Source organism: Cynara cardunculus (assembly GCF_001531365.2).
Source record: "Cynara cardunculus var. scolymus isolate 2C chromosome LG 13, CcrdV1, whole genome shotgun sequence".
NCBI lineage: Eukaryota > Viridiplantae > Streptophyta > Magnoliopsida > Asterales > Asteraceae > Cynara > Cynara cardunculus.
The window spans coordinates 10,856,621-10,873,282 of NC_037540.1; the positions used below are offsets into that span (position 1 = coordinate 10,856,621).

The following is a 16,662-nucleotide window of genomic DNA, read 5'->3' on the forward strand; positions in this document are numbered from 1 at the left end:
CTGAAGTCTGAAATCTAAATTAATTCATTTCAATTAAATTTAACTGAAATATCCAATCATTAAAACCATTTGTAAACTACCATATATTTTTAACACATTCAAAAATTCAATTGAAATACGTCCATTGATTCAACACACAATAGAAAAGATGAATAAAGTCTCATAACAACTAGAATCAATATTCATTTTGCATTAATTGTGCCGCAATTTCTTCTCTTAAACTAGCCATATATGTTTGGTCAGCGGCACTCCCATGCGATTGAATCTCTTCAGCCTCATCCTCGTCATCGTTCCCTTGTTCGTTGGTTTAAACTCGCTGCCTGATCTCCCGCTGCTGCACAAGCTAAAACAGCAGCTCGTTTCCGTCTGATGCGCGACCAAACGACAGCTGCCAAACAGCAACCGTTCCCGTCCGATGCGCGACCAAACAGCAGCTGTTTGCTGCTTGCTGTCCGCTGTTTTGTCCACTGTTTCACATTTCATCGATAACACCCTCCTCTTACTTCCCTTGCTTGTATTTCTTCTCTAAAGGTACAACCTTTATTCATTTCTTTTCAATATTCTCACAAATCTTGGAAGTTTAAAAGATTTAGATTTCACAACATTTGTCTATTTTGGTGCAGGAAAAATGGCTCCAATTGGGGTTTTAGTGGTGGGTTTTCTGTCTATGGTCTCAATGGTTCAAGGCTACAATGGAGGTTGGGTGGATGCTCATGCTACCTTCTATGGAGGTGGTGATGCTCCTGGCACTATGGGTAAAAGCCAAAACATATACTTTTAAAACCCAACTCATTTTTTTACTAAAAGAAGTATTTTGTAAAGTTATAACAAGATTGAAACTTTATTATGCAGGTGGGGCTTGTGGATATGGGAACCTATACAGTCAAGGGTATGATTACATATGGTTTTTTAGGGTAGAATTGTGTTCAAACCAAGAAAGTTTGTTGGATTTTTTGCAGGACGAAGGAATTTGTGTTTAGGGCTCGGACTTGTTCTGAATCAATACAGTTGAAACCAAAATCAATGGATTTAAAGGAGGAGCTGAACAAGAATCTTTATGAACCTCTGGAGCCATATGCTACTGGGTTCTTCCCTTGAGGTTTACAGTAGGTGATACTTTTATTCTAACCAACTCTACTTCAGCCCCACTATGCATTTGAGACGTAACAATGTGTATTAATGAACCAGTGATGTAAAATTGGTTGCAACCTCTTAATTGTCCCTCCAAATCTCTAAAAACAAACAAACAAACTACAGAGATCACCAGCAATTCAGCATTATTTTGGGGTGAGTATCTCAGCTTTTTACTCTATAATTTCCTTCAATCCTAGATATAATATACATATTCTCTTGTTACTTTGTTCCCATAATTAACTTGATTAGGGATTAAAAGAAGTAAATGCCATAAATCAGTTTAATATTTATACCCCTGAGTTAGCAGGTTTCTATATATATTGAAAACATGTCMTTCTGGCCATACTTATGCCTAGACAGAGAATATACGTTAACAAAACATGTACAATAATCCCTTCTAAGTGAATCAAAAGACAACTCCCTAGGTGCAATYAGTCTTCACCATCCGATACATGAACTCAGTCCTATTTTACCCATTCCGAACTATGTAACCTCGTCACTTSCTGATCATAAATTGGCCATAAAGTTAGGTCAGTTTATGTACATAAAAAACCCCTTATAGGATTTCAACCGTGGGGTTCACATACAAAAACCCYTTATAGGAGGTAAACCCTAAACCATTTTTTGAACCAGGCAAAACAGAAACCAAGCAAGGAGAAAGAAAATCGAGAGATTGAGAGCTTGAGAGATCGAGATGGATACCTTAAATCGAGCGATGGAGAGGTACAAGACGGTAGGCRAGAGCTTGAGAGAGAGATYGAGAGGTAGAAGACGGTCGGYGAGAGCTTGAGAGAGAGAGATCGAGAGGTAGAAGACGCAGCGATGGAGAGGTTACGGTCGGCGAGAGCTTGAGAGGGTAGCGACGCAATAATAAGAGCTTTTAAGTGAAAATGTTAGCTCTAAACAATTCAGACATAATCAGAGCTTTTAAGCTCTTAATTGGAAAAAAAAACAAACACACTTAATACCCTAAGGTCTGACCGATTCAGACATAAGAGGGTATTAAGTGATTTTTTTGTAAAAACAAACAGGGCCTAAGTGTACAATCTCATAATTGGGTTAGTATCAACAAGTGTACAATCTCATAATGTACAACTTGAACATGCTAAATAACTACATAAGTATTCGCCTCTTATATACAATGTATATAAAACGCTATACATAATGAATACCGCATTATTTAGCGCACATACCAACAAGGATCAATGCGATCAAACAACGTCAAGACTCTACACATACCAAATATAATCGACTCATATGCCTATGTAGTCATTGCAATATAACTCCAAATTACATGACCCAATTTGAATGATCAACACATTAAAGAAACATGTAATCAACCACAAGGGTGGTGCCTGATTAGTTTGAGCTTGGCTCCAAAGTTCAAAAATACCAGGAGGTCTCAGGTTCAAATCCAAGGAGGAATAAAAATCATCTTGTGGCCATGGAGGTTCAAATGCAGTGACCCTGGGCTATCTGCAAAGCAGATGGTCGCCCTGAGATTAGTCGGCTCACATAGCGGGTTGGATATCCAGGTTAATCAAAAAAGAAAAAAAAACATGTAATCTCAAATAAATATGCAATGTATGCAAAACACCTTTGAATATCACCATTGAACCATCTCTGTGGAACAACGCCGCAAAACACATTTGAACCAATTTCAATCCAACAAACCTCCAACTTACTTGACTACTCCATGAAAGTCAACATAAGCCAATAGAAATACATCTACTTCATATTTATGCGATTTCATTATCAAAATGGGAATATGTTCCAAAACTCTTATTAATTCGAACCAACCTTCAAAATATCACACTCTAGTGATTTGTATCTCCATATGTCTCAAAACCCAAATATAACCATTTTCAAGGTTTGTATGAAATCAAATGTACCAAGGATGCTCACATACCAAATAATCCCAACATTTGATAAAATCACAAGGAACACATCTGAAGGCTCAAAATAGACATTTTTGACATGTACATAGTTTTCACAAAGCAACTTGAAATGTTAAGTTAAACCTAGTTTCCAAACTCATCTCCGACTTCCAAAAGATGAAGCTTTGAGATCCACAAGTAAATCACACTAAGGAAACTTCTCAAGACTATGAACCAGGATAAAGAGAAACCAAATATTAACACAAGCTTCAAATCCACCAAAAACTCCAAATATAGATCTCAAAATGCTCAATAAGCGTCCCTCTTTCAACTTGGAAGATCCAAGCCCAAATCCTTTGCAATATCAAAGTTAGATCACTTCTAAAACTCCCCTAAAAAGTTGTGCAATGCTCGTATAATCACCATAAGATGAGAGAGAATGAAAAGAAATGAACCGAAACCCTAAAATCGGCCCCCTTTAAATGCATCAGACCAATCCCCCGACCCTGGCCGCAACCTAAATCGTGGGTCAAGTCACATGTGTCCTTGAAGTCAACAACACAGTGGTCTACGTGACCTATGACGCAACCTAGGTTGTGTGAGATCCAATTTCTTACGAAGACTTTGTTTTTCTTTCCCGAACAAATCCCCAAGTATTATAATATAAAAATCATATAAAACCTCATTCCACTCACTTCTTGAATGCTGAACCCAAACGAAACACCAAAAAATCATAGGTGTTACGGTATCTACGAGATCTGGTATAACTTGTTTACATATAATGAACACCAACTAAAGTCTCAAAGCTAAATATAAAACTGCTACTTGTGAACACATTGTAAACACCCTAATACAAAATTTATCAAGGTTGTTTTCATGGTGTTCATAATATGTTTAACTTGTGTCAATATTTATCTGTGAATGTGTGTTAGAATGTTACAGGAGAAATAAGAAGACATGAGAAAGATATATTAATGGAATTGATTTTTTTTCCATAAAAAATGCATTAATTATCTTGAATTATTGGTTTAGGATGGATCTCATGGATCTCAAAAAATTGTGGAGTTCTAAAATGATTAAGCCCGTATATATGTATGTATATATGTAGGCTAAAATCATTTGAGAACTGTAAATATTGTGATAATCGTGAGAACTTTTATCTTAACGTATTGTTTCACATGATTTTTTTTCCATCTAAGGTTAACATTTAAGGTTTTGATTTTAGTTTTTCAAATTATTTGGATTTTGAATCATAACTATTGAACTCATTTACACATATGTGCTTGATATTCATATAATTGATGTTAAAATAATAATAAAAAGATATATTATAAAATGGTTTTTTCTTTTTTATATATTTTTTAAAATGGGTAAAAAGACCAAAATACCCCTTATTTAATTTGACTTAACAAGGTTGTTATATAGAGGGACAAAATTCGTTGAAAATTAACAAACATGAGGACTAAGGGGCCGTTTACTACACGCTTACCTAGTAAGTGTTTATCGGGTAACTTTCTTTACCTGATGAACATGACAAGGGTCAAAAATCTTACTCGGTAAAAGCATTGATAAAGATCGAGAGTCTTACTCGGTAAGTGAGGGTGACGACTCTTACCCGGGTAAGTGTTTATTTGGTAAATTGTTGCATACGATATCATTTTGATATACTACAATTTTACCTGATAAATAAATCGTAGTGTTGACTCCTGACGCTAAATGCTTACCGGGTAAGCATTTAAGTAAACGACCCCTAAATCTGAGTTTTTAAAGTCAGGGACGATATTGAACTTCATTCAGAACACAAAGTATAGTACTTATGGTTTGTTGATAATTGCTAATTTTGTCTTTATATTTTTTAAATTACGATTTTCATCCTTATAGTTTATTTACAGGTCAGTGGAATATTTATGCTCAAAATCCCGATTCAAGCAGTCATTTATTTGGTACCTCTCAAGGAGTAGGAACTGTCATTTTAACCCTTCTCGGAGGATTCCATCCACAAACCCAAAGTTTATGGCTATATTCATGCTTACAGATAAAAGTTAGCTTTAGGGACAAAAATAACAATAAATTACAAATTATAGGGACGGAAATGAAATTTCAAAACCACATGGATGAAAGTCATAATTTTTGACAAACCATAAGAACGGAAAAACGTAATTTATTGTGTTCTCTAAGTCTTTGTATATGTAGGAAAAGGAGGGAGAGGGAAGGAAGGGGAAAGAAAAATAATGTTGTGTTCTCGAGTTTTTCTAAGGAAAGAAAAGGAAAATAATGTTGATTTCCCTTGGTGGTGTGTCGGTGGTGCCACTGCACAGGTCCTCTGATCATCGAGGCCATCTGATTATTATTTTTATTTTTTTATATGTAATAACATTTGAATATAAAATATTTAATTAATGAATTGTAAGAGAAAAGCCTTATGGTCGAGTTTAGGGGTGCTCAAAAACCTGATCAGCCTGCCCAACAACTCAACGTGTAATAACTCAATCCGAAGCAATCCGATGTCTAATCGAATTGTAAAATTTTCAACTCGTAGTTAGTGGATTGGAATTGTGTTATGGTCATTTGAAGTCAACTCAACCCGATGAACCTGATATCATTTTATTTCTTGGATTTAGTATCATTGTTAAATCTATATTGATATGTACACTACACAGTTATGCCATCATGCACTTAGAAGGAGTATGGATAAGCTATGCCAAAAAATTGATGATGAAAAATGAATTATGAGTATAGAAAAACAATATATTAAAATTATTGAATAGTAACAAGAACATTTTGATGTACCAAATTACCAACCCGACTAACCCGTACTGTTTGAGTTGGGTTGGTTGGATTGAGATTTTTCAAATCGCAAACATAGAGTTGAATTGTTAAAATGTCTTCAACCCGATTAATCCAATCCATAAACACCCCTAGTCAAGTTGGTAAACACATTTGCATGGGAAACTAAAAGCTCGGGTTCGATTCCCTTCGTCCTACATTTTTAATTCTGGTTTCATATAAATGGAGAGAAAAAATCTAAAATCTATTTTACTTCTGGTTTGCATTAATAATTTTACTAGTGTTTGACATCGCACAACGATAATTTTTTTTAAAATTATTGAAGTTAGCTAAATGAGTCGATAATCAYATTTATATATTAAACTAATAAGAATCAATATTACCTTTGATATATGAATCCACCTTATCATTATTGGTTGTTCTTTTAATATATATATATATATATATATATATATATATATATATATATATGTATGTATGTATATATATATATATATATATAATAAATTTTATATATCAATCTTTTATTATATCAAACTTTGTAATTGGTTCAAAATCATAAAAGAAATATGTGAAAAATATTGATTATAATCATGAGGTGTATTATGAGAATTGTTTTATCATAAAACATATCAATTTATCTCCTACATATATTCTCATAAAATATTTATATTCATCAAGCAAACATTGTTTTTGTTACCTAATTTGATATAATTATTGAATATTTTTACAATTTGCTTATATTAGTTCATGATATACTCATTTGCAACATTCGCCAAAAACCTCCTTGAAACCCTTTTTTCCTACATGCGATTAGTAAATTAATTACATTTTTTATCATAAGTTGTACAACACATCACTACTCTGGTAATTCCAAACTTTTCTTTTTCAAGACATCATTTCAACTTTATACGTACACAGTACAAACAACTGTCTTCCACTCTCAAATACCATTCTTCTTGTACTTATTATTCTCCTTATTTGATTCTTTTAAGCATACATAAGTACGGAAAGTTTTGTACTTTCTTAGGGTTTTATGAAGAAACCTAAGTACACCTGGATTCGAATTTGCTTCTAAATCCCTTTTGTTTTCTTGCTTTTTGGTCTCATTTGATGTGGGTATTTGATCATTTGATCGCCAACCTTATAAAAACGGAGGGTTCCTGAGAGATTGATGAGAGGGAGAGAATGAAAGAGAAGATGATGGAACAGAATACAACCGGAAAAACGAGGGTGGTCTCAAACACATGGGAAAAAAAACAGAACCCATAAGAGAGGCTATTGAGATTATACTGTATCCCACAAGTATGTACAAAAGCATCTACAAGGGCAAGTGGATATGGTAAAACGGAAGTCAATTGCCATGTCCCGGAAAAAGGGATAAAGAAGCTGGAAGTTGGACGGGGTAAATAAGGAGCATTTTATCTCTTACTACAATCAGATATATTTATGTCTGACCATGGTGAGAGCACAGTCAGCAACAAATGGCAATCTTTTGATTTGGTAAACACTCCATCTCTTATCCAAAATAAGAACCTTTTATTAAGTAAGAGATTGTAAGAGGTACATAAACATCCTCTTAGTCAGAGGGATCAAAAGTGAAACAAATTGACAATCACGATGACCAATACTGTAATCAGTTTACAATAGGGACTAAACCTGATAATGAATAGCAACTGGTCAAAAATGTAATTACCTCTATTTTTTATTTTATTCGAATATCTTTTAGAACTGATAAATCCTTTTAAAATTTTCATTTATTACTAAATCAATATCTTTTTAATATTTATATTTTTAGTTATTAATAATGATGACAACTTATTAATATTATTTTATTATCATATAGAATAGTATTTATATTTGAATTTAGTTATGAGTAATATAATTGAAAAACAAAATATTATAGAGCCATATTTAATATTTTGTACAGGATCTCTTTAAAATATCAAACACAACCCTGATATTTAAACCAAACCCGGTACGTTTTCGAACCAATGTTGATAGACGTGACAAAAAAAATTGATTAACCTGGATATCCAACCCGCTATGTGAGTCGACTAATCCCAGGGCAACCACCTGTTTTGCAGATAGCCCGGAGTCACCACATTTGAACCTCCGTGGTCACAAAAGGGATTTTTATTCCTCCTTGGATTTTATCCTGGGACCTCCTGGTATTTTTGACCTTTGAAGCTAAGCTCAAACCATATATCTGACAATTGTCAATTGTTGTGTGCTTAAAAGGGAAAGATGTCAGCATCATATCCGCCTACCTTTTTGGGAATATTTTTTACCGTCACTTATTGAATATAAAATCAAAAAAACATGTTCATATAATGCGAATTCATATTCTATCAACGAAAAAAAATGTAAATTTTTGTAAGTTTCACTTGTTTTTTCTCTTAAAATACAATTTAAACATTTAATAAAAATAAATGATTTTTATTTAATTATATAAATAAATTTTAATCTTTGAATGTTACCAATACAAATTTTTGAGTTGATAAGCAATTTAATTCCTTTAACAATAAAAATTTACAAATGAAATTAAATACCACCAATATTTTGTGATGTTGTTTGTTGAAAAAACCATAAATATAAATTAAAAATATTGTTGTATTTATTTAAAACAAATTAATAAGCGTATTTGTTACATCCATCTAAAAACATACCAAAAAAACTTTAAGATCATTTAAAAGAAGTATTAATAAAGCCCAGTTTAATTGGTGGTTGTATTTAAGATGCATCAGGGTCAAGTGGACAGATTGATTTTTTTTGATTTTTTTTTTAATTTTTGTGCATTTATACCATAATATAATATATATATATATATATATATATATATATATATATATATATAGGGGTGGGTTCAAATAAAAACCACTCAATTTGTAAAAACCGTGAAAACCTCATTCAACCAATCATAATTTTTCATTTTGTTCATTTTTTTGTAATTATGATATGTTGATTAACCATTTTTATTGTGGAAGGTGTTAATCATGGATATTATCATCTTCATTTTTTTAATTTTAGAGAAATACATGAAACGATTTCATTAAAATTTCATTAGGTAGTATATGAAACAATTTCATAACCACATATGAAACAACTTCATCAAAAAAAGTATTATATGAAACAATTTCATAACCACATATGAAACAACTTCATCAAAAAAAGTATTATATGAAACAATTTCACAAGATTAACAATTTCATGAAAAAATTGCATAAGATTAACGATGGATGAGAGTAGTTTTTACGGTTTTTACAAATTAGAGTGGTTTTCATTTGATCGCTCTTCTATATATATATAGAGGAGCGTTCAAATAAAAAGTTGCCCCATTTGTGTAAACCGTGTAAACCAATCTCATCCGTCCATTTTCTTGATCAATGGTTAAGATTAGTTTACTTTATTTTAGGAAATTAAAAAATWAAARATATTAAAAAATTATTTTATTTCAATGATAAGGGCAAATTGGTAAACAAAAGTTAACATCAATATAATATTAATTCCATAAACAAAAGTTAACATCAATATAATATTAATTCCATAAACAAAAGTTAACATCAATATAACATTAATTCCAAAAACAAAAGTTAACATTAATATAACATCAATGAACCATTTTATAATGAAATCTTTTCACATTAACATTAATTCCATAAAGAACAAAATATAATATGCACCCATTTCATCATATATTTATTTCATAAAAGAACACAATACATTATGCACCCGTTTCATTTTCATCCTACCAAATAAACAGATCAACTTCAATCACAAAGCAACATGGATCATCATGAACCTAGATGTACATTCAATCACAAAGCAACAARDATAACCATGAAACTTCAATCACAAAGCACCTATTTCATTAACACGTATAATATGCATAGACGGAGCAAATAAACCATTTTACAATGAAACATTTTCACATTGTAAGAGTTTCATGACCATTGTTTTTTGAACTTTGTTTATGAAACTATTCATTACAATATTTTYATTAGGAAATAGAGAGATTATATTATTTCGATTTTTCAACTGTTTTGAAACGTTTGATGAAACCGTTGCATCAATAGTTCATTTTCCTTATTCCACTCATATGAACATGATTCATCATTATGAACTTTTTCATTATGAAACAGTTWCATGAAACCTTTTCATTAAAGTGGATAATATGCCTAGAGTATTAATTTGGACAATATGCCTAGAGTATTAGATTATGAACATGCTTCATCATTATGAACTTTTTCATTATGAAACAGTTTCATGAAATTTGCCCCATATGAAACAGTTTCATGAACTTTAGGAATGAAGTTCGCCCCATATGAACGTCCCATATGAAGTTCGCCCCATATGAAACAGTTTCATTATGAAACATTTTCATTATGAATGCCCCATTCAAATCAATTTTTTAATATTATAATATATTAAAATTTTTAATATGTTACCATTCAAGAAATTTACATTATTAAATTTCCTTATTTAATATTTATTAATAACTACCTTATTTATCATAAAAATATAGAAAATGACCAAAATACCCTTATTGATTAAATTTAATTAAAAAAGAATGGAATTTTCCTATTGGTCGAATTTGGTTTACACGGTTTCTTAGAATTGCATGGTTTTCATTTGAACCTGCCCCTATATATATATATATATATATATACACACACACTTACAATTATGTGAAATAAAATTGTTTTCGTGAGACACGTGAGACAACATTTTTACACTTAAAACTTTACAACAAAACACTCTTAAGGTAACATTCACAATTATTTTTTCTGTGAAAGTTCATCTTCTTTTTACTTTCACATTGTTTTGCTGTGAAGTTTCAAGTATAAAAATGCTGTCAAACGAAAACAGTTTAGCTCACATGAACCCAACCTATATACATACATACATACATATGCATACATACATATATATACAAACTTGGGATCATGTGAGACCAAGGGTTTCTCGTGAGACCCGTAAGACCAATTCTCAACCATTGGATTAGATCTACAGTCAGATAATCTGAACATTCATAAACGCCACGAGACTTCTTAATAATCACAAAATTGTCACCGTGCAAATTTAGAGCATTAGATTATTAGCTTATAAAGTTGATCAATGAACATAAATTGGTTTACGAGTCTCATGAAAAACCTTTGGTCTCACGTGAACCCAACCCTATATATACATATATATATATAAGATTCGCCAAAGAAAAGAAAGAGGAAAGATGAAAGATGATATTTATAAAATCACTAAAATGCTCTTAATTAATATTTTAAGTTAAAATTACTAAAATTATTAATTTTCTAATTTAACATTTGATTTGTGGTTGAGATTGGATCTTACGATTACCACAAACAAACAGTTCTCATTTGATTAAGCCCCTATGTATATATGGCAAATTAAATGCAAACATTTCAATGTTACAAACCTGTAAATTAATATTTATGGAAATGATAAAGGTTAGTTTATTATAATTTGAATATTTATGAAAGATGATTAGAGTTCATTAATTTTGATCAATGTTTTATATTAGACAACAATCAGTATGTTCAGAAAACGATATACACAGTTAGACTAGTTGGACAATTGTAATTGATTTGTAGTATTTTCATAGTTTGTATTTAATTGAGATATATAAATCAAGTTATTTAGTTGGATATGAAAGCTTAATTTTCTGTATAATATGATTGAAAAAGATAACTTAAATCAGGGTTGGGTTCACGTGAGACCAATGGTTTTTCGTTAGACCCGTAAGACCAATTTATGTTCATTGATCAACTTTATAAGTTAATGATCTAATGGTCCAAAGTTGCACGGTGTCAATTTTATTATTATTGAGAAGTCTCGTGGCAATTTTGTGATTATGAATGTTCAGATTGTAGATCTAATCCAAGGGTTGAGAATTGGTCTTACGAGTCTCACGAAAAACCCTTGGTCTCACATCCCTAGTCTATACAGAGTAACAAACTTGCAACCTTAAATTCAGATACTTAAATCATATATCTAAAAGCTTATCTGATAAGTGTTTATTAATGACAGCCATCGCTATCATTTATTTTATCGGGTAAGATTTTAATACACAAAAATAGTGTTGTATGCAACAATTTACCCGTTAAACGTTAATTAGATAAGAGTATTTACTCTCGTTTATCGGGTAAAACTTTTGATCTTTGTCATCATTCATTATTCTTGCCAGGTATAATTCTCGATACTTGTCATATTCATCTGGTCAAATAAATGAATCGATGAATATTTATCAGATAAACATTAGATAAACGACTTACAGGGTGTGATATGAAACAGAAACCACATCTAAGGGGTTGTTAGGCAGTTGTTGAATGGTTTGGTGCAGAATGATTAAGTGGTCAGAATGATTAAGAGACTTTCATTATATAATGCAAAATGAAATATAATTATTTGGTAATTGTTTACAATGAAATCAGGAGGCTTAATGGTTAAGGGAGGCTTATGATACAAAATCATTCAGAGTGTTTTAGAACCATTAAGAGGCAGACTTTTTTTTATCAAACAAGATTCACCTCTTAATGATTCAAATATTATCTCTTAATAAAACAATTAAAATGTAAATAAACAATCTAGTGAATATTTTGTGATAAAGTAGAATTCTATAAATCCAAACCAATATCATCATTGCATTAAATTAAATATTTAATGAAACTTTAAAGAAAAATAATTTAATATTTATTAAAAGATTTGCAAGTTGCAGCGAATACAAATAGAAGTCGCAAAATCCAAATTAAGCTTTTTCTAATGAAAACCGAAACGATGTCGCTTTGTGCAACTCTATATCACCTTCAGTATTATTTCTCCTTCTAAAAACCAACCATCTCTCTTTGACTTTCTCTCTCTCTCTGCTTCTTACACACACTGAAATGTGTTTGTGTGTGTAAAAGGTTTGTTGGATTTCCCCTGCCTCCCGAAATATCTGATGTCTCTTAGATCTCAACTGTTTCTCTCTCACACAGTTACACCTTTTCACTGTGTGTTTGAGTTTTGATTCGATCCAAAACTAGCGCTCATGAATCAAAAATGCTGAAAAAGTGATTGGTTTGATTGTATAATCGAGCTGTGTATATATACATATATATAGTTCATTTTTGCAATCTATACGAATATTGGTGTATTGAAGATGTTGGATCTTAATACTGATGTAGCAGTGTCTTTTGATGATTCTGGTAATAATTGCGATCGGGTTGATTTTGAGAGTAAGGAGAACGTTTTGGAAGATCGTCAGTCGGAGATTCATTCCGGTACTTCAGTTTCATCAGACGTTTTAAACGCCGACGATGATCTTCCGCTCGCCAATGCTGCCGACGCTGACGACGAAGACGCAGTATCGTATACTGCTTATAGAAATATCGAGAAGCGCTCTTATCATTTCGGTATCGTTGATCGACCAGGATACGCGAAAGAGATTTCTAATGGAACATCTGGTGGTTTGACTACGAGGCAGTTTTTTCCGGTTGTCGAATTGGAGTTGGAGGACGAGGAGTTAGGTTCTCGATCAATAACATCATCGCCGTTGGCAACGTCTATGCTTGGATCGCACTGGTTGAATCTCATGGTTCCGGAACCTGCGCAGGCTCCACAACACCTGCAAGTGCCGTCGCCGGCACCGCAGCAGGCCAAGAAAAGCCGGCGGGGACCAAGGTCTCGAAGTTCACAGTATCGTGGTGTGACGTTTTATCGTCGGACTGGTAGATGGGAATCACATATCTGGTATAGTGCACTCTCTTTCTAATTTGGGAAGTTTTAATTGGCCAACTGAACTTATTATTACTTTTCCTATTCAGAATACTATAAAATTGGAACGCTGGCCAATCAAAATACAAACAATGTTAAGCAACGCCACATATATCATTCATTCATTTGTGCCCTATTTCCAGTTGGAACTGGGATTTGGATCAATAAATTGTGTGTGGAGGTAGCTATAATTGTAAAATTGGCAAAGCTCTGAATGTCTATTGTTGTCCTATTTGATAATAATCATTTGGATCTTTTGTTTTTCCTCCGTTCAGGGATTGTGGGAAACAAGTTTATTTAGGTAAGCAGCCTGCTTGATATCCCTTATATTGTTTGAACCTACAATTATATATTAACAATTATATCTAATTACAGGTGGGTTTGACACTGCCCTGGCTGCAGCTAGGTTAGGGTTCCTTTTTCTTGTCATTTTAAGTACTCTTTGTTAATGTGGTTTTGACTTGATTGAATAATTATAATTTAGAGCCTACGACCGGGCTGCTATCAAGTTCCGGGGAATTGATGCTGATATCAATTTTCATATAAACGAATATGAGGAAGATATGACACAGGTGGTGAGAATTTCTTAGATACTCTGTCTGATTGGCCTGAAACTTTCGACTACTGTAGGGTTAACTTCTCCAAATTGATGCAACAGGTTAAAAATTTGTCTAAAGAAGAATTCATCCATATACTGCGTAGGCAGAGCACTGGATTCTCACGAGGAAGTTCAAAATACCGGGGAGTAACCCTTCATAAATGTGGCAGATGGGAGGCTCGCATGGGTCAGCTTCTTGGGAAAAAGTAAGGACCATTCCTGAAACTATTTTGTGATCTTGATGCTCGGTAGATGAAATACAACGCTTGAAGTAGTAGTATACTTTCTCATTAGGTTCTTAAAATATATTTTCATCGTAAATGCACTTAGGACCCTATTTTATCTACAAGATTACAATGCTTGGTTTGCAGGTATGTTTACCTTGGATTATTCGACAACGAAGTAGAAGCTGCAAGGTTCTTGCAATTTTATGCTTACATAATCCTTGAAACATGATGTGTTAAAACATCTCAGGAAATTATCCAACGTTTGTAATTTGTGTTTTCTGAATTCAGGGCTTATGACAAAGCTGCTATAAAATGCAATGGCAGGGAAGCCGTCACCAACTTTGACCCAAGCATTTATGGAACAGATATAAGTTTGGAAGCCAGGGATGAAGGTATTCTTTGTGTATAAGTTCTCTGTCGTTCCTTTCTGTTTTCGTTCGTTCCGGAGTTGAACGTTAAAACAGTCCATTGATGTCTACATTCCTTATTAAATTTCCATTTGTTTGCAGCAAGTGGTCACAATCTTGATCTCAACCTTTGGGTTTCTCCCACTACAGACAGTCAAAAGGGGAATGACAATGTTCAGAAGATGGATATGTGCTTTACAGCTTGTGAATTACCTTCTGAGAAAAGACTCAAGGTATGTGAAATGGTAGAAATAGTATCATATAGAAATGCCCGTTTATATTTATGGATCGTTTGCTGCATGCAAGAAAGAGACTGCAATTTTGTAGTTATGGCACTCCTTTTATCATCTATAGTAGAGTTCAGATTTTGTGATTTTCTCGACTGCTTTGTGTGGCAACAAGGGTTTTAGCATAAGGTAGCCTGCCTCCGCTACTATTTAAGGAAATCTTTTGTTTGTATACAAGTTGTAGCATATTTATGTTGGAAAAGGTGTTCACATGATTAGCATGCAAGTGATGACTTTTCATCCCCCATTTGCAGGTCCAGACTCGTGTTCCCGCTTGTATGGGTGGACACACGGGAGTATCCAAGCACTACCCCATATGGCCTACTTCTAGCATGTATTCTGGTTTCATACCAAATTATGAGGTAATAATTAATTATTCAACTATGGCTAGTTGTCCCCGACTATATGATCTGCCAAATCTTTTATTTGAACTAATCTGATCCATATTAACATGGATACTGTAGTATAAAAACAACCAATCATCGTCATTGAGCAATCTATAAGCAAAATCAGAAAGATCGATTTGTATAAAAACCACTACTTCTTTTAACTGAATACCGATTACCATGGTAGAGAACTTAGGCTCCGTTGGTTTGACGGAATGTTTTTGTGAAATTTGGATTCCCTGGAAAGATTGAAATATGTTTTGTTTGTAGCTTTTGAAATGAAATTGAATATAAATGATTAAATTATCTTTTTATTAATTAATTATTACAAAACAAGTGATTTTAACATATTTTAGAACATTACATATAAATCTTATGAAATCCCAGATAATACTAGCTACCCCATGGGATTCCAATGATTTCCATTTAAACTAAACAGAGATTGGAATGAAAATCCAGTTCCAAATTCTGCAAACTAAACTGACATTGATGTCTTTAAATCCCCAAATTTTGAAGGATATGATGATGAAATGTAGTAACTAATTTTACAAGTACGTTCAGGGAATAGCAATGGGAAAGGAAGGTGCAAGCGTGGTTCCTTTAAACTCAGCATGGCAGGTTCAAATGCTGAGAGGACATGGTGTGTCTCTTCAACTTCCAGTTTCTGTTTCATCTACTGCAGCATCATCAGGATTCTCTTCATCATCAAATAACAAGGCTTTTCATCACGATGCTTCCATCCTGATGCCTACGCCTGGGGGTATTTCTTCCCCCCACTACTTCACCAACCAAAATGGTTAAAACCACGTCTGTTGGTAGTAATCACTGGCATATAATAATAATCATAATATGTCACACAATTCATTTCTCTGCTTTTGTCTTCGACTCTTGTGTGTATAAACAATACAACAAATGACTTCATGTTGTTTTTTACAACTTCTTACCATCCCATCTCTATTTCCTTCTGTTTCATTATAATCACTGCTTTGAATAATGGGATTCATCCCAGTTGGCTGTTCCATGGATGTTCAAGTTTCTAATGCATCATGTATTATGCAAACCTCAGCAAAGATGTTCAAATGCAATATAGGACCTTTTCCGTACCAGAAAACCATATCAGAAAACGTTCAAACTTCAATGAATTCAAACTCAAAGTTACCCTAAAGCAAGATGGGTACATGCACACATT

The 16,662-nt window shown here is 32.9% G+C and overlaps 1 protein-coding gene across 1 annotated transcript; it reads left to right on the forward strand.

The window, feature by feature from the left end:
• The first annotated feature begins 12,954 nt into the window (after positions 1-12,954).
• Positions 12,955-16,423, forward strand: LOC112525398 (AP2-like ethylene-responsive transcription factor TOE3). The gene is made up of 10 exons (XM_025135517.1): positions 12,955-13,544; positions 13,844-13,869; positions 13,944-13,974; positions 14,053-14,140; positions 14,227-14,372; positions 14,538-14,582; positions 14,682-14,785; positions 14,903-15,033; positions 15,342-15,449; positions 16,035-16,423. The coding sequence occupies exons 1-10, from the start codon at positions 12,955-12,957 to the stop codon at positions 16,272-16,274; spliced, it is 1,509 nt and encodes a 502-aa protein (XP_024991285.1). The 3' UTR covers positions 16,275-16,423.
• Positions 16,424-16,662: the final 239 nt, after the last annotated feature.